This window comes from Lampris incognitus, chromosome 19 (genome assembly GCF_029633865.1).
Source record: "Lampris incognitus isolate fLamInc1 chromosome 19, fLamInc1.hap2, whole genome shotgun sequence".
NCBI lineage: Eukaryota > Metazoa > Chordata > Actinopteri > Lampriformes > Lampridae > Lampris > Lampris incognitus.
Window position 1 is genome coordinate 1,042,501 of NC_079229.1, and position 27,081 is coordinate 1,069,581.

The 27,081-nt window shown below is 43.6% G+C and overlaps 1 protein-coding gene across 1 annotated transcript in view; it reads right to left on the minus strand.

The window, feature by feature from the left end:
• The window catches only part of cubn (cubilin (intrinsic factor-cobalamin receptor)), a 217,937-nt gene that overhangs the window by 169,046 nt on the left and 21,810 nt on the right, over window positions 1-27,081 (minus strand). The window contains exons 10-11 of the mRNA XM_056299826.1: window positions 26,783-26,878; window positions 21,399-21,523 (exon numbers count right to left, since the gene is read on the minus strand). Coding sequence (XP_056155801.1) covers window positions 21,399-21,523; window positions 26,783-26,878 — 221 coding nt within the window. The remainder of the gene's footprint in view (window positions 1-21,398; window positions 21,524-26,782; window positions 26,879-27,081) is intronic.

The following is a 27,081-nucleotide window of genomic DNA, read 5'->3' on the forward strand; positions in this document are numbered from 1 at the left end:
GCATCTCACATACTACACAAACTGGTGTGTGTGTCTGTGTGTGTGTGTGTTTAAGTGTGTGTGTGTCTGTGTGTGTGTGTAAGTGTGTGTGTGTGTGTGTGTGTGTGAGTGAGTGACAACGTGTCTGTGTGTGCACATGTCTGTGTGTGCATGTGAAGGTGCACATATGGTGGGTGTGTTTACACTGTCCCTGCCTCGGTGGCACTCAGACATGTATTTCGCAACAAGAGCTGCTGTCTGTCCCTGTCCCAGTAGGACACATAGTCCCTCCCTTTCTCCTACATGTTGGACCCTGTCCCAGTAGGACATGTAGTCCCTCCCTTTCTCCTACATGTTGGACCTTGTCCAAGTAGGACACGTAGTCCCTCCCTTTTCTCCTACATGTTGGAACCCTGCCCAAGTAGGACACGTAGTCCCTCCCTTTTCTCCTACATGTTGGAACCCTGCCCAAGTAGGACACGTAGTCCCTCCCTTTCTCCTACATGTTGGACCCTGTCCCAGTAGGACACATAGTCCCTCCCTTTCTCCTACATGTTGGAACCCTGTCCCAGTAGGACACGTAGTCCCTCCCTTTCTCCTACATGTTGGACCCTGTCCAAGTAGGACACGTAGTCCCTCCCTTTCTCCTACATGTTGGAACCCTGTCCCAGTAGGACACATAGTCCCTCCCTTTCTCCTACATGTTGGACCCTGTCCCAGTAGGCCACATAGTCCCTCCCTTCCTCCTACATGTTGGAACCCTGTCCCAGTATGACACATAGTCCCTCCCTTTCTCCTACATGTTGGACCCTGTCCAAATAGGACACATAGTCCCTCCCTTTTCTCCTACATGTTGGAACCCTGTCCAAGTAGGACACGTAGTCCCTCCCTTTTCTCGTACATGTTGGAACCCTGTCCCAGTAGGACACGTAGTCCCTCCCTTTCTCCTACATGTTGGAACCCTGTCCCAGTAGGACATGTAGTCCCTCCCTTTCTCCTACGTGTTGGAACCCTGTCCCAGTAGGACACATAGTCCCTCCCTTTTCTCCTACATGTTGGAACCCTGTCCCAATAGGACACGTAGTCCCTCCCTTTCTCCTACGTGTTGGAACCCTGTCCAAGTAGGACACGTGGTCCCTCCCTTTCTCCCACGTGTTGGAACCCTGTCCAAGTAGGACACATAGTCTTGCCTTTTCTCCCACGTGTTGGAACCCTGTCCAAGTAGGACACAAAGTCTCGCCTTTTCTCCTACATGTTGGAACCCTGACCAAGTAGGACACGTAGTCCCTCCCTTTCTGCTACATGTTGGACCCTGTCCAAGTAGGACATGTAGTCCCTCCCTTTCTCCTACATGTTGGAACCCTGTCCCAGTAGGACACATAGTCCCTCCCTTTCTCCTACGTGTTGGAACCCTGCCCAAGTAGGACACATAGTCCCTCCCTTCTCCTACATGTTGGACCCTGTCCCAGTAGGACATGTAGTCCCTCCCTTTCTCCTACATGTTGGAACCCTGTCCCAGTAGGACACGTAGTCCCTCCCTTTCTCCTACGTGTTGGAACCCTGCCCAAGTAGGGCACGTAGTCCCTCCCTTTCTCCAACGTGTTGGAACCCTGTCCAAGTAGGACACATAGTCCCTCCCTTTCTCCTACGTGTTGGAACCCTGTCCCAGTAGGACACGTAGTCCCTCCCTTTCTCCTACATATTGACACCCTGTCACAGTAGAACACATAGTCCCTTCCTTTCTCCTACATATTGAAACCCTGTCACAGTAGAACACATAGTCCCTCCCTTTCTCCTACATGTTGTACCCTTTCTCCTACATGTTGGGACCCTGTCCCAGTAGGACATGTAGTCCCTCCCTTTCTCCTACATGATGGACCCTGCCCTAGTAGGACATGTAGTCCCTCCCTTTCTCCTACATGTTGAAACCCTGTCACAGTAGAACACATAGTCCCTTCCTTTCTCCTACATGTTGGACCCTGTCCCAGTAGGACATGTAGTCCCTCCCTTTCTTCTACATGTTGGACCCTGTCCCAGTAGGACATGTAGTCCCTCCCTTTCTCCTACATGTTGGAACCCTGTCCCAGTAGGACACGTAGTCCCTCCCTTTCTCCTACGTGTTGGAACCCTGCCCAAGTAGGACACGTAGTCCCTCCCTTTCTCCTACGTGTTGGAACCCTGTCCAAGTAGGACACGTAGTCCCTCCCTTTCTCCTACATGTTGGAACCCTGTCCCAGTAGGACACGTAGTCCCTCCCTTTCTCCTACATGTTGGAACCCTGTCCCAGTAGGACACGTAGTCCCTCCCTTTCTCCTACGTGTTGGAACCCTGCCCAAGTAGGGCACGTAGTCCCTCCCTTTCTCCAACGTGTTGGAACCCTGTCCAAGTAGGACACATAGTCCCTCCCTTTCTCCTACGTGTTGGAACCCTGTCCCAGTAGGACACGTAGTCCCTCCCTTTCTCCTACATATTGAAACCCTGTCACAGTAGAACACATAGTCCCTCCCTTTCTCCTACATGTTGTACCCTTTCTCCTACATGTTGGGACCCTGTCCCAGTAGGACATGTAGTCCCTCCCTTTCTCCTACATGATGGACCCTGCCCCAGTAGGACATGTAGTCCCTCCCTTTCTCCTACATGTTGAAACCCTGTCACAGTAGAACACATAGTCCCTTCCTTTCTCCTACATGTTGGACCCTGTCCCAGTAGGACATGTAGTCCCTCCCTTCCTTCTACATGTTGGACCCTGTCCCAGTAGGACATGTAGTCCCTCCCTTTCTCCTACATGTTGGAACCCTGTCCCAGTAGGACACGTAGTCCCTCCCTTTCTCCTATGTGTTGGAACCCTGCCCAAGTAGGGCACGTAGTCCCTCCCTTTCTCCTACGTGTTGGAACCCTGTCCAAGTAGGACACGTAGTCCCTCCCTTTCTCCTATGTGTTGGAACCCTGTCCCAGTAGGACACGTAGTCCCTCCCTTTCTCCTACATATTGAAACCCTGTCACAGTAGAACACATAGTCCCTTCCTTTCTCCTACATATTGAAACCCTGTCACAGTAGAACACATTGTCCCTCCCTTTCTCCTACATGTTGTACCCTTTCTCCTACATGTTGGGACCCTGTCCCAGTAGGACATGTAGTCCCTCCCTTTCTCCTACATGTTGGACCCTGTCCCAGTAGGACATGTAATCCCTCCCTTTCTCCTACATATTGAAACCCTGTCCCAGTATGACACATAGTCCCTCCCTTTCTCCTACATGTTGGACCCTGTCCAAATAGGACACATAGTCCCTCCCTTTTCTCCTACATGTTGGAACCCTGTCCAAGTAGGACACGTAGTCCCTCCCTTTTCTCGTACATGTTGGAACCCTGTCCCAGTAGGACACGTAGTCCCTCCCTTTCTCCTACATGTTGGAACCCTGTCCCAGTAGGACATGTAGTCCCTCCCTTTCTCCTACGTGTTGGAACCCTGTCCCAGTAGGACACATAGTCCCTCCCTTTTCTCCTACATGTTGGAACCCTGTCCCAATAGGACACGTAGTCCCTCCCTTTCTCCTACGTGTTGGAACCCTGTCCAAGTAGGACACGTGGTCCCTCCCTTTCTCCCACGTGTTGGAACCCTGTCCAAGTAGGACACATAGTCTTGCCTTTTCTCCCACGTGTTGGAACCCTGTCCAAGTAGGACACAAAGTCTCGCCTTTTCTCCTACATGTTGGAACCCTGACCAAGTAGGACACGTAGTCCCTCCCTTTCTGCTACATGTTGGACCCTGTCCAAGTAGGACATGTAGTCCCTCCCTTTCTCCTACATGTTGGAACCCTGTCCCAGTAGGACACATAGTCCCTCCCTTTCTCCTACGTGTTGGAACCCTGCCCAAGTAGGACACATAGTCCCTCCCTTCTCCTACATGTTGGACCCTGTCCCAGTAGGACATGTAGTCCCTCCCTTTCTCCTACATGTTGGAACCCTGTCCCAGTAGGACACGTAGTCCCTCCCTTTCTCCTACGTGTTGGAACCCTGCCCAAGTAGGGCACGTAGTCCCTCCCTTTCTCCAACGTGTTGGAACCCTGTCCAAGTAGGACACATAGTCCCTCCCTTTCTCCTACGTGTTGGAACCCTGTCCCAGTAGGACACGTAGTCCCTCCCTTTCTCCTACATATTGACACCCTGTCACAGTAGAACACATAGTCCCTTCCTTTCTCCTACATATTGAAACCCTGTCACAGTAGAACACATAGTCCCTCCCTTTCTCCTACATGTTGTACCCTTTCTCCTACATGTTGGGACCCTGTCCCAGTAGGACATGTAGTCCCTCCCTTTCTCCTACATGATGGACCCTGCCCTAGTAGGACATGTAGTCCCTCCCTTTCTCCTACATGTTGAAACCCTGTCACAGTAGAACACATAGTCCCTTCCTTTCTCCTACATGTTGGACCCTGTCCCAGTAGGACATGTAGTCCCTCCCTTTCTTCTACATGTTGGACCCTGTCCCAGTAGGACATGTAGTCCCTCCCTTTCTCCTACATGTTGGAACCCTGTCCCAGTAGGACACGTAGTCCCTCCCTTTCTCCTACGTGTTGGAACCCTGCCCAAGTAGGACACGTAGTCCCTCCCTTTCTCCTACGTGTTGGAACCCTGTCCAAGTAGGACACGTAGTCCCTCCCTTTCTCCTACATGTTGGAACCCTGTCCCAGTAGGACACGTAGTCCCTCCCTTTCTCCTACATGTTGGAACCCTGTCCCAGTAGGACACGTAGTCCCTCCCTTTCTCCTACGTGTTGGAACCCTGCCCAAGTAGGGCACGTAGTCCCTCCCTTTCTCCAACGTGTTGGAACCCTGTCCAAGTAGGACACATAGTCCCTCCCTTTCTCCTACGTGTTGGAACCCTGTCCCAGTAGGACACGTAGTCCCTCCCTTTCTCCTACATATTGAAACCCTGTCACAGTAGAACACATAGTCCCTCCCTTTCTCCTACATGTTGTACCCTTTCTCCTACATGTTGGGACCCTGTCCCAGTAGGACATGTAGTCCCTCCCTTTCTCCTACATGATGGACCCTGCCCCAGTAGGACATGTAGTCCCTCCCTTTCTCCTACATGTTGAAACCCTGTCACAGTAGAACACATAGTCCCTTCCTTTCTCCTACATGTTGGACCCTGTCCCAGTAGGACATGTAGTCCCTCCCTTCCTTCTACATGTTGGACCCTGTCCCAGTAGGACATGTAGTCCCTCCCTTTCTCCTACATGTTGGAACCCTGTCCCAGTAGGACACGTAGTCCCTCCCTTTCTCCTATGTGTTGGAACCCTGCCCAAGTAGGGCACGTAGTCCCTCCCTTTCTCCTACGTGTTGGAACCCTGTCCAAGTAGGACACGTAGTCCCTCCCTTTCTCCTATGTGTTGGAACCCTGTCCCAGTAGGACACGTAGTCCCTCCCTTTCTCCTACATATTGAAACCCTGTCACAGTAGAACACATAGTCCCTTCCTTTCTCCTACATATTGAAACCCTGTCACAGTAGAACACATTGTCCCTCCCTTTCTCCTACATGTTGTACCCTTTCTCCTACATGTTGGGACCCTGTCCCAGTAGGACATGTAGTCCCTCCCTTTCTCCTACATGTTGGACCCTGTCCCAGTAGGACATGTAATCCCTCCCTTTCTCCTACATATTGAAACCCTGTCACAGTAGAACACATAGTCCCTTCCTTTCTCCTACATGTTGTACCCTTTCTCCTACATGTTGGGACCCTGTACCAGTAGGACACATAGTCCCTCCCTTTCTCCTACATATGAACCCTGTCCCAGTAGGACACGTAGTCCCTCCCTTTCTCCTACATGTTGGAACCCTGCCCAAGTAGGGCACGTAGTCCCTCCCTTTCTCCTACGTGTTGGAACCCTGTCCCAGTAGGACACGTAGTCCCTCCCTTTCTCCTACGTGTTGTACCCTTTCTCCTACATGTTGGGACCCTGTTCCAGTAGGACACGTAGTCCCTCCCTTTCTCCTACATGTTGGACCCTGGGAGTATGCCATTAAACATGTTAAAGTAGGTGTTGCTGGTGTGGCTGTGTTCGTCACAGTGAAGGAGGAAGTGCACCTCTGTTTCCACCTCACCGGTCATACAGGGACCACATAAGTTTTTCTCTCTTGGCAGCCATGCTTTTCTTAGGCTGTCTTCTTCTATGACCGGACTGTGGTCACCGAGTCTGTAGTTCTTCTATGGCTAGACTGTGGTTACCGAGTCTGTACTTCTTCTATGGCTAGACTGTGGTCACTGAGTCTGTACTTTTTCTATGGCTAGACTGTGTTTTTACCGAGTCTGTACTTCTTCTATAGCTAGACTGTGGTCACTGAGTCTGTACTTTTTCTATGGCCAGACTGTGGTCACCGAGTCTGTACTTCTTCTATAGCTAGACTGTGGTCACCGAGTCTGTACTTTTTCTATGGCTAGACTGTGTTCACCGAGTCTGTACTTTTTCTATGGCCAGACTGTGGTCACCGAGTCTGTACTTTTTCTAAGGCTAGACTGTGGTCACCGAGTCTGTACTTTTTCTATGGCCAGACTGTGGTCACCGAGTCTGTACTTTTTCTATGGCCAGACTGTGGTCACCGAGTCTGTACTTTTTCTAAGGCTAGACTGTGGTCACCGAGTCTGTACTTTTTCTATGGCCAGACTGTGGTCACCGAGTCTGTACTTTTTCTATGGCCAGACTGTGGTCACTGAGTCTGTACTTTTTCTATGGCCAGACTGTGGTCACTGAGTCTGTACTTTTTCTATGGCCAGACTGTGGTCACCGAGTCTGTACTTTTTCTATGGCCAGACTGTGGTCACCGAGTCTGTACTTTTTCTAAGGCTAGACTGTGGTCACCGAGTCTGTACTTTTTCTATGGCCAGACTATGGTCACCGAGTCTGTACTTTTTCTATGGCCAGACTGTGGTCACCGAGTCTGTACTTTTTCTATGGCCAGACTGTGGTCACTGAGTCTGTACTTTTTCTGTGGCCAGACTGTGGTCACTGAGTCTGTGCTTTTTCTATGGCCAGACTGTGGTCACCGAGTCTGTACTTTTTCTATGGCCAGACTGTGGTCACCGAGTCTGTACTTTTTCTATGGCCAGACTGTGGTCACAGAGTCTGTACTTTTTCTATGGCCAGACTGTGGTCACCGAGTCTGTACTTTTTCTATGGCCAGACTGTGGTCACCGAGTCTGTACTTTTTCTATGGCCAGACTGTGGTCACTGAGTCTGTGCTGGGTCAGGATCCCCCTCTGCTTTGTCTGTCTGACAGTAAAGAGATAGTCTTCCAGTTCATATTCAGGATTTATGGCCTGATAACATTCTAATTTGCGTTGAGGTTTTTGTCTCAGTCTGCCAATGTTCCACATTTGTTTCTTTACATTCTTGGATGATCGTATTGATGTTTAATTTAAAAGCAGCACTCGTCTGAGAAAAGTCATTAGTATCTGTTAAAGGTTGATTAGTTAGTCTCAGTACAAGCTGGCTCAGAGGACTCTTTTCAGGTTTCAGATCTTGAGTTTTTGCTGCCTTAAAATGCAGTGTGTCTGTGGGACTTGTGTGTAAATGCATCCAACATTTGAGAGCTCTTTTTTGCATGTTGATGGCCAATGGAAATCTGACTAGTTCTGCCCTACATGTGCTGATTGGTGTTCTCTTTTGAATTTTTAAAATCATTCGACAGAATTCTGCATGTAGGACTTCTGTGGGAAGCTTGTCCATCTAGTGTCGCTGTGCTCACTGACTGGACCCCATACCTCACTCCATACAGCGCAGTGGGCTGCATTACCCAGTCAAATATGTTGCAGCAAATCTCAATGGGCATGTTTATATTCCAGAATGTTCTTTTTACTGCATACAGAGCTCTGTGAGCTTTTTCCTTTAGTGCATTTAACCATGCTACACATTCACTGCCAGGCTGAAACTCCCCGATTTTCAGTCTGAAAATTTCTCTCTCTCTCTGCCCCCCTCTCTCCCCCTTCTCTCTGTCCCCCCTTTCTCTCTCTCCATCTCTTCTCTGTCTGCCCCTCTCTCTCTCACTCTCTCTCTGACCTCCTCTCTTTTCTGTCCCCCCTCTCTCTCCTCTCTCTCTCCCCCTATCTCTGTCCCTTTCTCTCCTTTGTCTCTGTTCCCCCTCTCTCTCCCCTCTCTCTCTCTCCCCCTTCTCTCTGTCCCTTTCTCTCCTTTGTCTCTGTTCCCCCTCTCTCTCCCCTCTCTCCCTCTCCTCTCTCTGCACCCCTCTCTCTTCTCTCTCTCCCTCTCTTCTCTGTCTATCCCGTCTCTCCTTTCTCGCTTCTCTCTCTGCCCCCTCCTCTCTCTGCCCCCGTCTCTCCTTTCTCCCTCTCTCCTGTCTCTCTGCCCCCTCCTCTCTCTGCCCCCGTCTCTCCTCTTTCTCTCTCTCTCCTTTCTCTCTGCCCCTTCCACCCCTCTCCTCTCTCTCTCTGTCCCCCCCTCCTCTTTCAAATTCAAATGTGCTTTTATTAGCATGACAAATATACATTTGTATTGCAAAGCATTTTCACATAAAGGACAATAAGAGTGCACGAATACACAACACATACACACATCAACACATGCAGTACAACAACTCACACAGCTACGTCATGGCAACAAGATCCTGTGTGTGTGTGTGTGTGTGTGTGTCCGAGTGTTGTCCCGGTCCTCCTCATTGGGAAGGAGTACGAGGTATCACTCACTGTCCCTCAGACGGTGGCAGGCTAGAACATACTGTGCTGCCACAGTACAGCTGTCTCTGTGTTCACCTAGTATGTAGGGCAGTTTTCTAGGGTTCGGCAGGGCAGTGAATTTGGGGTGTCACAGCACAGCTGTCTCTGTGTTCACCTAGTATGTAGGGCAGTTTTCTGGGGTTCGGCAGGGCAGTGAATTTGGGGTGTCACAGCACAGCTGTCTCTGTGTTCACCTAGTATGTAGGGCAGTTTTCTGGGGTTCGGCAGGGCAGTGAATTTGGGGTGTCACAGCACAGCTGTCTCTGTGTTCACCTAGTATGTAGGGCAGTTTTCTAGGGTTCGGCAGGGCAGTGAATTTGGGGTGTCACAGCACAGCTGTCTCTGTGTTCACCTAGTATGTAGGGCAGTTTTCTGGGGTTCGGCAGGGCAGTGAATTTGGGGTGTCACAGTACAGCTGTCTCTGTGTTCACCTAGTATGTAGGGCAGTTTTCTGGGGTGTGGCAGGGCAGTGAATTTGGGGTGTCACAGCACAGCTGTCTCTGTGTTCACCTAGTATGTAGGGCAGTTTTCTGGGGTTCGGCAGGGCAGTGAATTTGGGGTGTCACAGTACAGCTGTCTCTGTGTTCACATAGTATGTAGGGCAGTTTTCTGGGGTGTGGCAGGGCAGTGAATTTGGGGTGTCACAGCACAGCTGTCTCTGTGTTCACCTAGTATGTAGGGCAGTTTTCTGGGGTGTGGCAGGGCAGTGAATTTGGGGTGTCACAGTACAGCTGTCTCTGTGTTCACCTAGTATGTAGGGCAGTTTTCTGGGGTGTGGCAGGGCAGTGAATTTGGGGTGTCACAGTACAGCTGTCTCTGTGTTCACCTAGTATGTAGGGCAGTTTTCTGGGGTGTGGCAGGGGAGTGAATTTGGGGTGTCACAGCACAGCTGTCTCTGTGTTCACCTAGTATGTAGGGCAGTTTTCTGGGGTTCGGCAGGGCAGTGAATTTGGGGTGTCACAGCACAGCTGTCTCTGTGTTCACCTAGTATGTAGGGCAGTTTTCTGGGGTTCGGCAGGGCAGTGAATTTGGGGTGTCACAGCACAGCTGTCTCTGTGTTCACCTAGTATGTAGGGCAGTTTTCTGGGGTGTGGCAGGGCAGTGAATTTGGGGTGTCACAGCACAGCTGTCTCTGTGTTCACCTAGTATGTAGGGCAGTTTTCTGGGGTGTGGCAGGGCAGTGAATTTGGGGTGTCACAGTACAGCTGTCTCTGTGTTCACCTAGTATGTAGGGCAGTTTTCTGGGGTGTGGCAGGGCAGTGAATTTGGGGTGTCACAGTACAGCTGTCTCTGTGTTCACCTAGTATGTAGGGCAGTTTTCTGGGGTTCGGCAGGGCAGTGAATTTGGGGTGTCACAGCAGAGCTGTCTCTGTGTTCACCTAGTATGTAGGGCAGTTTTCTGGGGTTCGGCAGGGCAGTGAATTTGGGGTGTCACAGCACAGCTGTCTCTGTGTTCACCTAGTATGTAGGGCAGTTTTCTGGGGTGTGGCAGGGCAGTGAATTTGGGGTGTCACAGCACAGCTGTCTCTGTGTTCACCTAGTATGTAGGGCAGTTTTCGGGGTGTGGCAGGGCAGTGAATTTGGGGTGTCACAGCACAGCTGTCTCTGTGTTCACCTAGTATGTAGGGCAGTTTTCTGGGGTTCGGCAGGGCAGTGAATTTGGGGTGTCACAGTACAGCTGTCTCTGTGTTCACCTAGTATGTAGGGCAGTTTTCTGGGGTGTGGCAGGGCAGTGAATTTGGGGTGTCACAGCACAGCTGTCTCTGTGTTCACCTAGTATGTAGGGCAGTTTTCTGGGGTGTGGCAGGGCAGTGAATTTGGGGTGTCACAGTACAGCTGTCTCTGTGTTCACCTGGTATGTAGGGCAGTTTTCTGGGGTTCGGCAGGGCAGTGAATTTGGGGTGTCACAGTACAGCTGTCTCTGTGTTCACCTAGTATGTAGGGCAGTTTTCTGGGGTGTGGCAGGGCAGTGAATTTGGGGTGTCACAGTACAGCTGTCTCTGTGTTCACCTAGTATGTAGGGCAGTTTTCTGGGGTTCGGCAGGGCAGTGAATTTGGGGTATCACAGCACAGCTGTCTCTGTGTTCACCTAGTATGTAGGGCAGTTTTCTGGGGTTCGGCAGGGCAGTGAATTTGGGGTGTCACAGTACAGCTGTCTCTGTGTTCACCTAGTATGTAGGGCAGTTTTCTGGGGTGTGGCAGGGCAGTGAATTTGGGGTGTCACAGCACAGCTGTCTCTGTGTTCACCTAGTATGTAGGGCAGTTTTCTGGGGTGTGGCAGGGCAGTGAATTTGGGGTGTCTCTCCTCACATTTCTGGAAGTAATGGTGGATTTCCCGGATGTCTTGCATTCAGCTAAAAAGTGCAGCTCTGTCTCGACAACATTGTCTTCACACTGTTGACAGAAACTTTGGTCTTTTGGCATCCGGGTCTTTTTATGTCTGCCTGTTTCTATTGCTAGGCGATGCTCACTGAGTCTGTTTCTATGGCGATGCTCACTGAGTCTGTATTTCGTCAGTATGTTTCTCAAATGTGTTACTTTTATTTGAATGAGGTAATTTGCTAATGTGTACCTCTTTCTCTCTCCCTCTCTTCTCTGTCTGTCCCCTCTCTCTGTTCCCCCTCTCCCCTCCCTCTGTCCTCACCCCTTTCATTCTCTCTCCCTCTTCTCTGTCTGTTCCTCCTCTCTGTCCTCCCCTCTCTCTCTCCTCTCTGTCCCCCTCTCTCCTCTCTCTGCCCCCCATATTCTCTCTCTTCTTGCTTTGTCCCCTCTCTCTCTTACAAACTCTCTCTCTCTCTACCTCTCTCTCTCTGCCTCTCTCTCTCTCTCTCTCTGCCTCTCTCTCTCTCTCTCTCTCTCTCTCTCTCTCTCTCTCTCTCTCTCTCTCTCTCTCTCTCTCTCAATTCAATATGTGCTTTATTGGCATGACATACGTTTGTGTACACATTGCCAAAGCATGTAAATCAACAACAACACAATACAACAATGATTATAATAATAACAGCAACAACAACAATGATGATGATATCAAACAACAACAGTACAATAGGTGCCGTCCCCCACTGTCTCTCAGGTTGTGGCAAGATAATATAAATCTTGCTGCAATGCTCGCCGCTGGTCCCCTCCCAGGACCCCCTGCAGCTTACCTGCGTCCTCCATTTCCTGCTACTCTGGAGTCACATGTTCCAGCTCCTGGACAAGAGCCCGGCGCTGTTTTTCACATGTGTCACATTTAAGGAGGAAGTGCCCCTCTGTCTCCACCTCATCTGTCATGCACTGACCACATGTTCGATGCTCTTTTGGCAACCAGGTCTTTTTATGTCTCCCCTTTTCCATGGCTAGACTGTGGTCACTGAGCCTGTATTTGGTGAGGGTCTGTCGCTGCTTCCTGTCTCTGACAGTTAAGAGGTGTTCTTCAGGAACATAGTTTGTTTTTAGGGCCCGGTAGACTTCTAGTTTGTTGTCCTTGCTTTGTTTTATAGTCTGATTTATCCTCATGTTTGTTTGTTTTATAGTCTGATTTATCCTCATGTTGGTTTGTTTTATAGCTGATTTATCCTCATGTTGGTTTGTTTTATAGTCTGATTTATCCTCATGTTGGTTTGTTTTATAGTCTGATTTATCCTCATGTTGGTTTGTTTTATAGCTGATTTATCCTCATGTTTGTTTGTTTTATAGTCTGATTTATCCTCATGTTGGTTTGTTTTATAGTCTGATTTATCCTCATGTTGGTTTGTTTTATAGTCTGATTTATCCTCATGTTGGTTTGTTTTATAGTCTGATTTAGCCTCACGTTGGTTTGTTTTATAGCTGATTTATCCTCATGTTGGTTTGTTTAATAGTCTGATTTATCCTCATGTTGGTTTGTTTTATAGCTGATTTATCCTCATGTTGGTTTGTTTTATAGTCTGATTTATCCTCATGTTGGTTTGTTTTATAGCTGATTTATCCTCATGTTGGTTTGTTTTATAGCTGATTTATCCTCATGTTGGTTTGTTTTATAGTCTGATTTATCCTCATGTTGGTTTGTTTTATAGTCTGATTTATCCTCATGTTGGTTTGTTTTATAGTCTGATTTATCCTCATGTTGGTTTGTTTTATAGTCTGATTTATCCTCATGTTGGTTTGTTTTATAGCTGATTTATCCCCATGTTGGTTTGTTTTATAGTCTGATTTATCCTCATGTTTGTTTGTTTTATAGCTGATTTATCCTCATGTTGGTTTGTTTTATAGCTGATTTATCCTCATGTTGGTTTGTTTTATAGTCTGATTTATCCTCATGTTGGTTTGTTTTATAGTCTGATTTATCCCCATGTTGGTTTGTTTTATAGCTGATTTATCCTCATGTTGGTTTGTTTTATAGCTGATTTATCCTCATGTTGGTTTGTTTTATAGCTGATTTATCCCCATGTTGGTTTGTTTTATAGTCTGATTTATCCTCATGTTTGTTTGTTTTATAGTCTGATTTATCCCCATGTTGGTTTGTTTTATAGTCTGATTTATCCCGATGTTGGTTTGTTTTATAGTCTGATTTATCCCCATGTTGGTTTGTTTTATAGCTGATTTATCCTCATGTTTGTTTGTTTTATAGCTGATTTATCCTCATGTTGGTTTGTTTTATAGCTGATTTATCCCCATGTTGGTTTGTTTTATAGTCTGATTTATCCTCATGTTGGTTTGTTTTATAGTCTGATTTATCCTCATGTTGGTTTGTTTTATAGTCTGATTTATCCTCATGTTGGTTTGTTTTATAGCTGATTTATGCTCATGCTGGTTTGGTTTATAGTCTGATTTATCCTCATGTTGGTTTGTTTTATAGCTGATTTATCCTCATGTTGGTTTGTTTTATAGCTGATTTATCCTCATGTTGGTTTGTTTTATAGCTGATTTATCCTCATGTTGGTTTGTTTTATAGCTGATTTATCCTCATGTTGGTTTTATAGTCTGATTTATCCTCACGTTTGTTTGTTTTATAGTCTGATTTATCCTCATGTTGGTTTGTTTTATAGCTGATTTATCCTCATGTTGTTTGTTTTATAGCTGATTTATCCTCATGTTGGTTTGTTTTATAGTCTGATTTATCCTCATGTTGGTTTGTTTTATAGCTGATTTATCCTCATGTTGGTTTGTTTTATAGCTGATTTATCCTCATGTTTGTTTGTTTTATAGTCTGATTTATCCTCATGTTGGTTTGTTTTATAGTCTGATTTATCCTCATGTTGGTTTGTTTTATAGTCTGATTTATCCTCATGTTGGTTTGTTTTATAGTCTGATTTAGCCTCACGTTGGTTTGTTTTATAGCTGATTTATCCTCATGTTGGTTTGTTTAATAGTCTGATTTATCCTCATGTTGGTTTGTTTTATAGCTGATTTATCCCCATGTTGGTTTGTTTTATAGTCTGATTTATCCTCATGTTGGTTTGTTTTATAGTCTGATTTATCCTCATGTTGGTTTGTTTTATAGCTGATTTATCCTCATGTTGGTTTGTTTTATAGCTGATTTATCCTCATGTTGGTTTGTTTTATAGTCTGATTTATCCTCATGTTGGTTTGTTTTATAGTCTGATTTATCCTCATGTTGGTTTGTTTTATAGTCTGATTTATCCTCATGTTGGTTTGTTTTATAGTCTGATTTATCCTCATGTTGGTTTGTTTTATAGCTGATTTATCCCCATGTTGGTTTGTTTTATAGTCTGATTTATCCTCATGTTGGTTTGTTTTATAGCTGATTTATCCTCATGTTGGTTTGTTTTATAGTCTGATTTATCCTCATGTTGGTTTGTTTTATAGTCTGATTTATCCTCATGTTGGTTTGTTTTATAGTCTGATTTATCCTCATGTTGGTTTGTTTTATAGCTGATTTATGCTCATGCTGGTTTGGTTTATAGTCTGATTTATCCTCATGTTGGTTTGTTTTATAGCTGATTTATCCTCATGTTGGTTTGTTTTATAGCTGATTTATCCTCATGTTGGTTTGTTTTATAGCTGATTTATCCTCATGTTGGTTTGTTTTATAGCTGATTTATCCTCATGTTGGTTTGTTTTATAGTCTGATTTATCCTCATGTTGGTTTGTTTTATAGTCTGATTTATCCTCATGTTGGTTTGTTTTATAGTCTGATTTATCCTCATGTTGGTTTGTTTTATAGCTGATTTATCCTCATGTTGGTTTGTTTTATAGCTGATTTATCCTGATGTTGGTTTGTTTTATAGTCTGATTTATCCTGATGTTGGTTTGTTTTATAGCTGATTTATCCTCATGTTGGTTTGTTTTATAGTCTGATTTATCCTCATGTTGGTTTGTTTTATAGTCTGATTTATCCTCATGTTGGTTTGTTTTATAGCTGATTTATCCCCATGTTGGTTTGTTTTATAGTCTGATTTATCCCGATGTTGGTTTGTTTTATAGTCTGATTTATCCCCATGTTGGTTTGTTTTATAGCTGATTTATCCTCATGTTTGTTTGTTTTATAGCTGATTTATCCTCATGTTGGTTTGTTTTATAGCTGATTTATCCCCATGTTGGTTTGTTTTATAGTCTGATTGATCCTCATGTTGGTTTGTTTTATAGTCTGATTTATCCTCATGTTGGTTTGTTTTATAGTCTGATTTATCCTCATGTTGGTTTGTTTTATAGCTGATTTATGCTCATGCTGGTTTGGTTTATAGTCTGATTTATCCTCATGTTGGTTTGTTTTATAGCTGATTTATCCTCATGTTGGTTTGTTTTATAGCTGATTTATCCTCATGTTGGTTTGTTTTATAGCTGATTTATCCTCATGTTGGTTTGTTTTATAGCTGATTTATCCTCATGTTGGTTTTATAGTCTGATTTATCCTCACGTTTGTTTGTTTTATAGTCTGATTTATCCTCATGTTGGTTTGTTTTATAGCTGATTTATCCTCATGTTGTTTGTTTTATAGCTGATTTATCCTCATGTTGGTTTGTTTTATAGCTGATTTATCCTCATGTTGGTTTGTTTTATAGCTGATTTATCCTCATGTTGGTTTGTTTTATAGCTGATTTATCCTCATGTTTGTTTGTTTTATAGTCTGATTTATCCTCATGTTTGTTTGTTTTATAGCTGATTTATCCTCATGTTGGTTTGTTTTATAGCTGATTTATCCTCATGTTGGTTTGTTTTATAGTCTGATTTATCCTCATGTTGGTTTGTTTTATAGTCTGATTTATCCCCATGTTGGTTTGTTTTATAGCTGATTTATCCTCATGTTGGTTTGTTTTATAGCTGATTTATCCTCATGTTGGTTTGTTTTATAGCTGATTTATCCCCATGTTGGTTTGTTTTATAGTCTGATTTATCCTCATGTTTGTTTGTTTTATAGTCTGATTTATCCCCATGTTGGTTTGTTTTATAGTCTGATTTATCCCGATGTTGGTTTGTTTTATAGTCTGATTTATCCCCATGTTGGTTTGTTTTATAGCTGATTTATCCTCATGTTTGTTTGTTTTATAGCTGATTTATCCTCATGTTGGTTTGTTTTATAGCTGATTTATCCCCATGTTGGTTTGTTTTATAGTCTGATTTATCCTCATGTTGGTTTGTTTTATAGTCTGATTTATCCTCATGTTGGTTTGTTTTATAGTCTGATTTATCCTCATGTTGGTTTGTTTTATAGCTGATTTATGCTCATGCTGGTTTGGTTTATAGTCTGATTTATCCTCATGTTGGTTTGTTTTATAGCTGATTTATCCTCATGTTGGTTTGTTTTATAGCTGATTTATCCTCATGTTGGTTTGTTTTATAGCTGATTTATCCTCATGTTGGTTTGTTTTATAGCTGATTTATCCTCATGTTGGTTTTATAGTCTGATTTATCCTCACGTTTGTTTGTTTTATAGTCTGATTTATCCTCATGTTGGTTTGTTTTATAGCTGATTTATCCTCATGTTGTTTGTTTTATAGCTGATTTATCCTCATGTTGGTTTGTTTTATAGCTGATTTATCCTCATGTTGGTTTGTTTTATAGCTGATTTATCCTCATGTTGGTTTGTTTTATAGCTGATTTATCCTCATGTTGGTTTGTTTTATAGCCGATTTATCCCCATGTTGGTTTGTTTTATAGTCTGATTTATCCTCGTTGGTTTGTTTTATAGTCTGATTTATCCTCATGTTTGTTTGTTTTATAGTCTGATTTATCCTCATGTTGGTTTGTTTTATAGTCTGATTTATCCTCACGTTGGTTTGTTTTATAGCTGATTTATCCTGATGTTGGTTTGTTTTATAGTCTGATTTATCCTCATGTTGGTTTGTTTTATAGTCTGATTTATCCTCATGTTGGTTTGTTTTATAGTCTGATTTATCCTCATGTTGGTTTGTTTTATAGCTGATTTATCCTCATGTTGGTTTGTTTTATAGCTGATTTATCTTCATGTTGGTTTGTTTTATAGCTGATTTATCCTCATGTTGGTTTGTTTTATAGTCTGATTTATCCTCATGTTGGTTTGTTTTATAGCTGATTTATCCTCATGTTTGTTTGTTTTATAGTCTGATTTATCCTCATGTTTGTTTGTTTTATAGTCTGATTTATCCTCATGTTGGTTTGTTTTATAGCTGATTTATCCTCATGTTGGTTTGTTTTATAGCTGATTTATCCTCATGTTGGTTTGTTTTATAGCCGATTTATCCCCAAGTTGGTTTGTTTTATAGTCTGATTTATCCTCATGTTTGTTTGTTTTATAGTCTGATTTATCCTCATGTTTGTTTGTTTTATAGTCTGATTTATCCTCATGTTGGTTTGTTTTATAGCTGATTTATCCTCATGTTGGTTTGTTTTATAGTCTGATTTATCCTCATGTTGGTTTGTTTTATAGCTGATTTATCCTCATGTTGGTTTGTTTTATAGCTGATTTATCTTCATGTTGGTTTGTTTTATAGCTGATTTATCCTCATGTTGGTTTGTTTTATAGTCTGATTTATCCTCATGTTTGTTTGTTTTATAGCTGATTTATCCTCATGTTGGTTTGTTTTATAGCTGATTTATCCTCATGTTTGTTTGTTTTATAGCTGATTTATCCTCATGTTGGTTTGTTTTATAGCTGATTTATCCTCATGTTGGTTTATTTTATAGTCTGATTTATCCTCATGTTGGTTTGTTTTATAGCTGATTTATCCTCATGTTGGTTTGTTTTATAGCTGATTTATCCTCATGTTGGTTTGTTTTATAGCTGATTTATCCTCATGTTTGTTTGTTTTATAGTCTGATTTATCCTCATGTTTGTTTGTTTTATAGTCTGATTTATCCTCATGTTGGTTTGTTTTATAGCTGATTTATCCTCATGTTGGTTTGTTTTATAGCTGATTTATCCTCATGTTTGTTTGTTTTATAGTCTGATTTATCCTCATGTTGGTTTGTTTTATAGCTGATTTATCCTCATGTTGGTTTGTTTTATAGTCTGATTTATCCTCATGTTGGTTTGTTTTATAGCTGATTTATCCTCATGTTGGTTTGTTTTATAGTCTGATTTATCCCCATGTTGCTTTGTTTTATAGTCTGATTTATCCCCATGTTGGTTTGTTTTATAGTCTGATTTATCCCCATGTTGGTTTGTTTTATAGTCTGATTTATCCTCATGTTGGTTTGTTTTATAGTCTGATTTATCCTCATGTTGGTTTGTTTTATAGCTGATTTATCCTCATGTTGGTTTGTTTTATAGCTGATTTATCCTCATGTCGGTTTGTTTTATAGTCTGATTTATCCTCATGTTGGTTTGTTTTATAGCTGATTTATCCTCATGTTTGTTTGTTTTATAGTCTGATTTATCCTCATGTTGGTTTGTTTTATAGCTGATTTATCCTCATGTTGGTTTGTTTTATAGTCTGATTTATCCTCATGTTGGTTTGTTTTATAGCTGATTTATCCTCATGTTGGTTTGTTTTATAGCTGATTTATCCTCATGTTGGTTTGTTTTATAGCTGATTTATCCTCATGTTGGTTTGTTTTATAGCTGATTTATCCTCATGTTTGTTTGTTTTATAGCTGATTTATCCTCATATTGGTTTGTTTTATAGTCTGATTTATCCCCATGTTGGTTTGTTTTATAGTCTGATTTATCCTCATGTTTGTTTGTTTTATAGTCTGATTTATCCTGATGTTGGTTTGTTTTATGGTCTGATTTATCCTCATGTTGGTTTGTTTTATAGCTGATTTACCCTCATGCTGGTTTGTTTTATAGTCTGATTTATCCTCATGTTGGTTTGTTTTATAGCTGATTTATCCTCATGTTGGTTTGTTTTATAGCTGATTTATCCTCATGTTGGTTTGTTTTATAGCTGATTTATCCTCATGTTGGTTTGTTTTATAGTCTGATTTATCCTCATGTTGGTTTGTTTTATAGCTGATTTATCCTCACGTTTGTTTGTTTTATAGTCTGATTTATCCTCATGTTGGTTTGTTTTATAGCTGATTTATCCTCATGTTGTTTGTTTTATAGCTGATTTATCCTCATGTTGGTTTGTTTTATAGCTGATTTATCCTCATGTTGGTTTGTTTTATAGCTGATTTATCCTCATGTTGGTTTGTTTTATAGCTGATTTATCCTCATGTTTGTTTGTTTTATAGTCTGATTTATCCTCATGTTTGTTTGTTTTATAGTCTGATTTATCCTCATGTTGGTTTGTTTTATAGCTGATTTATCCTCATGTTGGTTTGTTTTATAGCCGATTTATCCCCATGTTGGTTTGTTTTATAGTCTGATTTATCCTCATGTTGGTTTGTTTTATAGTCTGATTTATCCTCATGTTTGTTTGTTTTATAGTCTGATTTATCCTCATGTTGGTTTGTTTTATAGTCTGATTTATCCTCATGTTGGTTTGTTTTATAGCTGATTTATCCCCATGTTGGTTTGTTTTATAGTCTGATTTATCCTCATGTTGGTTTGTTTTATAGCTGATTTATCCTCATGTTGGTTTGTTTTATAGCTGATTTATCCTCATGTTGGTTTGTTTTATAGCTGATTTATCCTCATGTTTGTTTGTTTTATAGTCTGATTTATCCTCATGTTTGTTTGTTTTATAGCTGATTTATCCTCATGTTGGTTTGTTTTATAGCTGATTTATCCTCATGTTTGTTTGTTTTATAGCTGATTTATCCTCATGTTGCTTTGTTTTATAGCTGATTTATCCTCATGTTGGTTTATTTTATAGTCTGATTTATCCTCATGTTGGTTTGTTTTATAGTCTGATTTATCCTCATGTTGGTTTGTTTTATAGCTGATTTATCCTCATGTTGGTTTGTTTTATAGTCTGATTTATCCTCATGTTTGTTTGTTTTATAGCTGATTTATCCTCATGTTTGTTTGTTGTATAGTCTGATTTATCTTCATGTTGGTTTGTTTTACAGCTGATTTATCCTCATGTTTGTTTGTTTTATAGTCTGATTTATCCTCATGTTTGTTTTGAATGCAGTGCTGGCCTGAGGTTGGTTGGTCTTAGTATTTGTTAAAGGGTTAGTGATTCTCAGAGCCAGCTGCTTCAGGGGACTCTTTTCGGGGTTCAGTTCTTGGGTTTTCAGAGCTTTAAAGTGCAATGTATTTGTTGGGCTTGTATTTAAGTGCATTCAGTAATGTAGAGATCTTTTTTGTACATTTATCAATAATGGAAACTGGCCTAATTCTGCCCTAAATGCGTTGTTTGGTGTTTTCCTTTGTACTTTCAGAATCATTCTACAGAATTCAGCATGTAGGGTTTCTGCTGGATGCTTGTCCCATCTAGCGTAGCTGGAAAGACTGAGTGGACCCCATTCATCACTTCCATATAGTGCAATGGGCAGAATTACACTATCAAACAGTTTGCACCAGATGGAGATTGGTATATCAATGTTAAAGAATTTATTTTCAATTGCATATAGAGCTCTGTCAGCTTTTTGTTCTAGGTTATTCACTGTCCTACTGAAACTCCCTGATGCTGTAATAATTAGACCCAGGTAAGTATACTGCATCGTATGCTCTAAGGTGATGCTACCTAGAGTCAACTGGTATCTATTTTCCTGACATCTGGGCTTCTTCTGGAAGATCATTACTTTTGTCTTTTTTGGATTTATTGCCAGGGCCCACTGCTAGCAATAGTCCTCAAGCAGGTCTAGTAGTTGTTGCAGCCCACCTGCGGTTGGTGACAACAAAACTAGATCATCTGTATAAAGCAAAAATTTTACTCCCATGTCATACAGGGGGAGACCTGGAGCTGCACACTGTTTCAGCTGTACCGCCAGTTCATTAATATATATATGAAACAGTGTTGGGCTAAGTCCACACCCCTGTCTCACCCCTCTATTCTGAGTGAAGAACTCAGTGTGTTTGTCTCCGATCTTAACTGCACATTTGTTGTCCGAATACATTGACTTTATTATGTCATACACTTTACCCCCTACACCACTTTGTAAAAGTTTATAGTATAGTCCTTCATGCCAAATAGAGTCGAAAGCTTTTTTGAAGTCAATAAAACAAGCAAATATTTTTCCATTTTTGGTTTGATTCACATTTTCATTTATGAGGGTGTGTAGGGTGTAAATATGGCCCGTAGTCCGGTGATTTGGGAGGAAGCCAATTTGACCTTTGCTCAGGACATTGTGTTCGTTAAGGAGGGTTAGAATTCGATTGTTCAAAATGCTATTAAACACCTTCTCTCTCTGACACGCACACACACAGACACACACATGCTCAAAAACACTTACTACACACTGTCCATGGACACAGGGGTTGTTGGTCTGGCATACGTTGCTGGTCTGGGTGCATCCGGTGGGGCCGTAGCCATTCCCAACATAGCCCGGTGGGCAAGTGCACACAGGTAGGGATGAGCCTGGTGGGCGAGGGACACAGACAAACACAGTAGAGAGAGAACGACATCTGCATCACAGTGCATCGCACTGAAACAGGATGTAACAGTGTGTAACAGTTGGGGCAGCGTGCGGCGGGGCACTTTGACTTCATGGGTACTTCTGTGTACCTGCTGGTAAACACATCATGGACTCAAAGATGACAGAAGACAGGAAGACAGTCGACGGATGACAGGCAACATCAACGCAGACTAAATATGAGCTACTGGACTCAAACTCGCAACGATGGATGTACACTGTAACCTGGAGCCCATTTATTCCAGAGTGTACCACAGCACATGACTCTGAACACACGGACTGCACAGAGACCGACCTATGTGAAGGTTTCCATCCATCCATCATCCAGACTGCTCATCCTGCTCTCAGCGTCACGGGGATGCTGGAGCCTATCCCAGCAGTCACAGAGCGGCAGGCGGGGGGACACCCTGGACAGGCCGCCAGACCATCACACACACAAATACACACACACACAGACACACACCTAGGGACAATTTAGTGCAGCCGGTTCACCTGACCTACCTGTGTTTGGTTCACCTGACCTACCTGTGTTTGGTTCACCTGACCTACATGTGTTATATTCACCTGACCTACCTGTGTTTGATTCACCTGACCTACATGTGTTTGGTTCACCTGACCTACCTGTGTTTGATTCACCTGACCTACCTGTGTTTGGTTCACCTGACCTACCTGTGTTTGGTTCACCTGACCTACCTGTGTTTGATTCACCTGACCTACCTGTGTTTGATTCACCTGACCTACCTGTGTTTGGTTCACCTGACCTACCTGTGTTTGATTCACCTGACCTACACTACCGTTCAAAAGTTTGGGATCACCCAAACAATTTTGTGTTTTCCATGAAAAGTCACACTTATTCACCACCATATGTTGTGAAATGAATAGAAAATAGAGTCAAGACATTGACAAGGTTAGAAATAATGATTTGTATTTGAAATAAGATTTTTTTTACATCAAACTTTGCTTTCGTCAAAGAATCCTCCATTTGCAGCAATTACAGCATTGCAGACCTTTGGCATTCTAGCTGTTAATTTGTTGAGGTAATCTGGAGAAATTGCACCCCACGCTTCCAGAAGCAGCTCCCACAAGTTGGATTGGTTGGATGGGCACTTCTTGCGTACCATACGGTCAAGCTGCTCCCACAACAGCTCAATGGGGTTCAGATCTGGTGACTGCGCTGGCCACTCCATTACCGATAGAATACCAGCTGCCTGCTTCTGCTCTAAATAGTTCTTGCACAATTTGGAGGTGTGTTTAGGGTCATTGTCCTGTTGTAGGATGAAATTGGCTCCAATCAAGCGCTGTCCACTGGGTATGGCATGGCGTTGCAAAATGGAGTGATAGCCTTCCTTATTCAGAATCCCTTTTACCCTGTACAAATCTCCCACCTTACCAGCACCAAAGCAACCCCAGACCATCACATTACCTCCACCATGCTTAACAGATGGCGTCAGGCATTCTTCCAGCATCTTTTCATTTGTTCTGCGTCTCACAAACGTTCTTCTTTGTGATCCAAACACCTCAAACTTGGATTCATCCGTCCACAACACTTTTTTCCAGTCTTCCTCTGTCCAATGTCTGTGTTCTTTTGCCCATCTTAATCTTTTTCTTTTATTGGTCAGTCTCAGATATGGCTTTTTCTTTGCCACTCTGCCCTGAAGCCCAGAATCCCACAGCCGCCTCTTCACTGTAGATGTTGACACTGGTGTTTTGCGGGTACTATTTAATGAAGATGCCAGTTGGGGACCTGTGAGGTGTCTGTTTCTCAAACTAGAGACTCTAATGTACTTATCTTCTTGCTCAGTTGTGCAACGCGGCCTCCCACTTCTTTTTCTACTCTGGTTAGAGCCTGTTTGTGCTGTCCTCTGAAGGGAGTAGTACACACCGGTGTAGGAAATCTTCAATTTCTTAGCAATTTCTCGCATGGAATAGCCTTCATTTCTAAGAACAAGAATAGACTGTCGAGTTTCAGATGAAAGTTCTCTTTTTCTGGCCATTTTGAGCGTTTAATTGACCCCACAAATGTGATGCTCCAGAAACTCAATCTGCTCAAAGGAAGGTCAGTTTTATTAGCTTCTGTAACGAGCTAAACTGTTTTCAGATGTGTGAACATGATTGCACAAGGGTTTTCTAATCATCAATTAGCCTTCTGAGCCAATGAGCAAACACATTGTACCATTAGAACACTGGAGTGATAGTTGCTTGAAATGGGCCTCTATACACCTATGTAGATATTGCACCAAAAACCAGGCATTTGCAGCTAGAATAGTCCTTTACCACATTAGCAATGTATAGAGTGTATTTCTTTAAAGTTAAGACTAGTTTAAAGTTATCTTCATTGAAAAGTACAGTGCTTTTCCTTCAAAAATATGGACATTTCAATGTGATCCCAAACTTTTGAACGGTAGTGTACATCTGTTTGATTCACCTGACCTACCTGTGTTTGGTTCACCTGACCTACCTGTGTTGGGTTCACCTGGCCTACATGTGTTATATTCACCTGACCTACATGTGTTTGGTTCACCTGACCTACATGTGTTTGGTTCACCTGACCTACCTGTGTTTGGTTCACCTGACCTACCTGTGTTTGATTCACCTGACCTACCTGTGTTTGATTCACCTGACCTACCTGTGTTTGGTTCACCTGACCTACCTGTGTTTGATTCACCTGACCTACCTGTGTTTGATTCACCTGACCTACCTGTGTTTGGTTCACCTGACCTACCTGTGTTTGGTTCACCTGACCTACCTGTGTTTGATTCACCTGACCTACCTGTGTTTGGTTCACCTGACCTACCTGTGTTTGATTCACCTGACCTACCTGTGTTTGGTTCACCTGACCTACCTGTGTTTGGTTCACCTGACCTACCTGTGTTTGATTCACCTGACCTACCTGTGTTTGGTTCACCTGACCTACCTGTGTTTGGTTCACCTGACCTACCTGTGTTTGGATTGTGGGAGGAAACCGGGGCCCCCGGAGGAAACCATCACACACACAAATACACACACACACAGACACACACCTAGGGACAATTTAGTGCAGCCGGTTCACCTGACCTACCTGTGTTTGATTCACCTGACCTACCTGTGTTTGGATTGTGGGAGGAAACCGGGGCCCCCGGAGGAAACCATCACACACACAAATACACACACACACAGACACACACCTAGGGACAATTTAGTGCAGCCGGTTCACCTGACCTACCTGTGTTTGATTCACCTGACCTACCTGTGTTTGGATTGTGGGAGGAAACCGGGGCCCCCGGAGGAAACCATCACACACACAAATACACACACACACAGACACACACCTAGGGACAATTTAGTGCAGCCGGTTCACCTGACCTACCTGTGTTTGATTCACCTGACCTACCTGTGTTTGGATTGTGGGAGGAAACCGGGGCCCCCGGAGGAAACCCACACAGACACTGGGAGAACATGCGGCACAGTGGTTAGCGTGGTTGCCTCACAACAAGAAGGTTCTGGGTTCAAGCCCTGGGCTAGTCCAACCTTGGGGGTGGTCCTCTGTGTGCGTTTGCATGTTCTCGCCGTGTCTGAGTGGTTTGCCGAAGGATTTTTTTTGCTTTTTCCCCCCATTTGTATCCGGCCAATCACCCCACTCTTCCGAGCCGTCCTGGTCTCTGCTCCACCCCCTCTGCTGATCCGGGGAGGGCTGCACACTACCACATGTCTCCTCCCATACATGTGGAGTCACCAGCCGCTTTTCACTTGACAGTGAGGAGTTTCACCAGGGGACGTAGCGCGTGGGAGGATCACGACATTCCCCCCAGGTTCCTCCTCCCCTTGAACAGGCACCCTGATCGACCAGAGGAGGCGCTAGTGCAGCATTCAGGATATATACCTACATCCGGCTTCCCACCCACAGACACGGCCAATTATGTCTGTAAGGACACCTAACCAAGCTGGAGGCAACATGGGGATTCGAACCACCGATCCCTGTGTTGGTAGGCAACGGAATAGACCGCCAAATTACCCGGACGCCCTCTGAAGGATTGTTATTTGTAAATAATGTACACAGAGAAATCAAATCAAACAACTCTGACTCTCGTTTTCTTTTATTTCTTCTACTGGACCAGCTCACTGAGTCCTGAAATAACAATATTCCAAGATAAAACTTAAACTGCAAAAAAAAAGTTTCGGTGTCCGGGTAGCGTGGTGGTCTATTCCGCTGCCTACCAACACGGGGATCACTGGTTTGAATCCTCGTGTTACGTCCGGCTTGGTTGGACATCCTTACAGACAAACAATTGGCCGTGTCTGTGGGTGTGAAACCGGATGTGGGTATGTGCCGTGATCGCTGCACTAGCATCTCCTCTATGTTCGGGGGGAGGGGGAACTGGGGGGAATAGCGTGATCCTCCCACGTGCTACGTCCCCCTGGTGAAACTCCTCACTGTCAGGTGAAAAGTAGCGGCTGGTGACTCCACATGTATCAGAGGAGACATGTGGTAGTCTGCAGCCCTCCCCGGATCAGCAGAGGGGGTGGAGCAGCGACCGGCACGGCTCAGAAGAGTGGGGTAATTGGCTAGGTACAAATGGGGAGAAAAAAGGGGAAAAAATCCACAAAAAAAATTAAAAAAGGAATTTTACAAGGGAAATGTTTCACCCCATAGGTAGATGTTTCCCGTGTGTTGTAAGAGGGAAATAAAGCATCATATACATGGTATGTATCATGATACATTATCATGTATATCATGCATATCATGATACGCATACTATGTATCATGTATATCTTGATACTCATATGTATCATGTATATCTTGATACTCATATGTATCATGATATACATGATACATATCATGCTGTGTGTATCATGATACTCATATGTATCATGATATACATGATACAACAGGGTATTTACTGCACTGCAGCATCATGTAAGTCAGTTGACAGCATGTTGCAGTGATCAGTGAGTGTCGTTCAGCTGGATGGATCTGGTGCAGGAGGAGGTGAAGGAAACTGTTAAACATTAAAATACTAAATGATCCTTAAGACTTCAGATGCCCCGTCACCACCGGCCACAGGATGCAGCAGGACAACTGACACAGGTCCTACTGAATGAATGTACTGACTCTGTGTGTGTGTGTGTGTGTGTGTGTGTGTGTGTGTGTGTGTGTGTGTGTGTGTGTGTGTGTGTGTGTGTGTGTGTGTGTCAAGCGGGGATGGGTTGCATGTGAGTGTATGTACCTGGGTTGGAGGAGCAGGTAGCCAGCGGGTAGCAGCCGCCATTGTTGGAGGCACAGATGTTGCTCTGAGTGCAGGTTCTACCATCTCCCTCATAACCTGTGGTAAAACAGAGTTCATCCACATATGAACCTTGAAAATAAGCCTCACTTCCCGTGTGGGAAAATGGCGGCGCAAAGTTACGTTTGCAGTGGCATCACCCAGTACCAGTGTGGGAAGATGGCAGCGCAAATTCACATTTGTGGCGGCCTCACCCAGTACCGTCCATGCAGTGTCTTTGTCCATGTGTGCGTCTAAGTTTG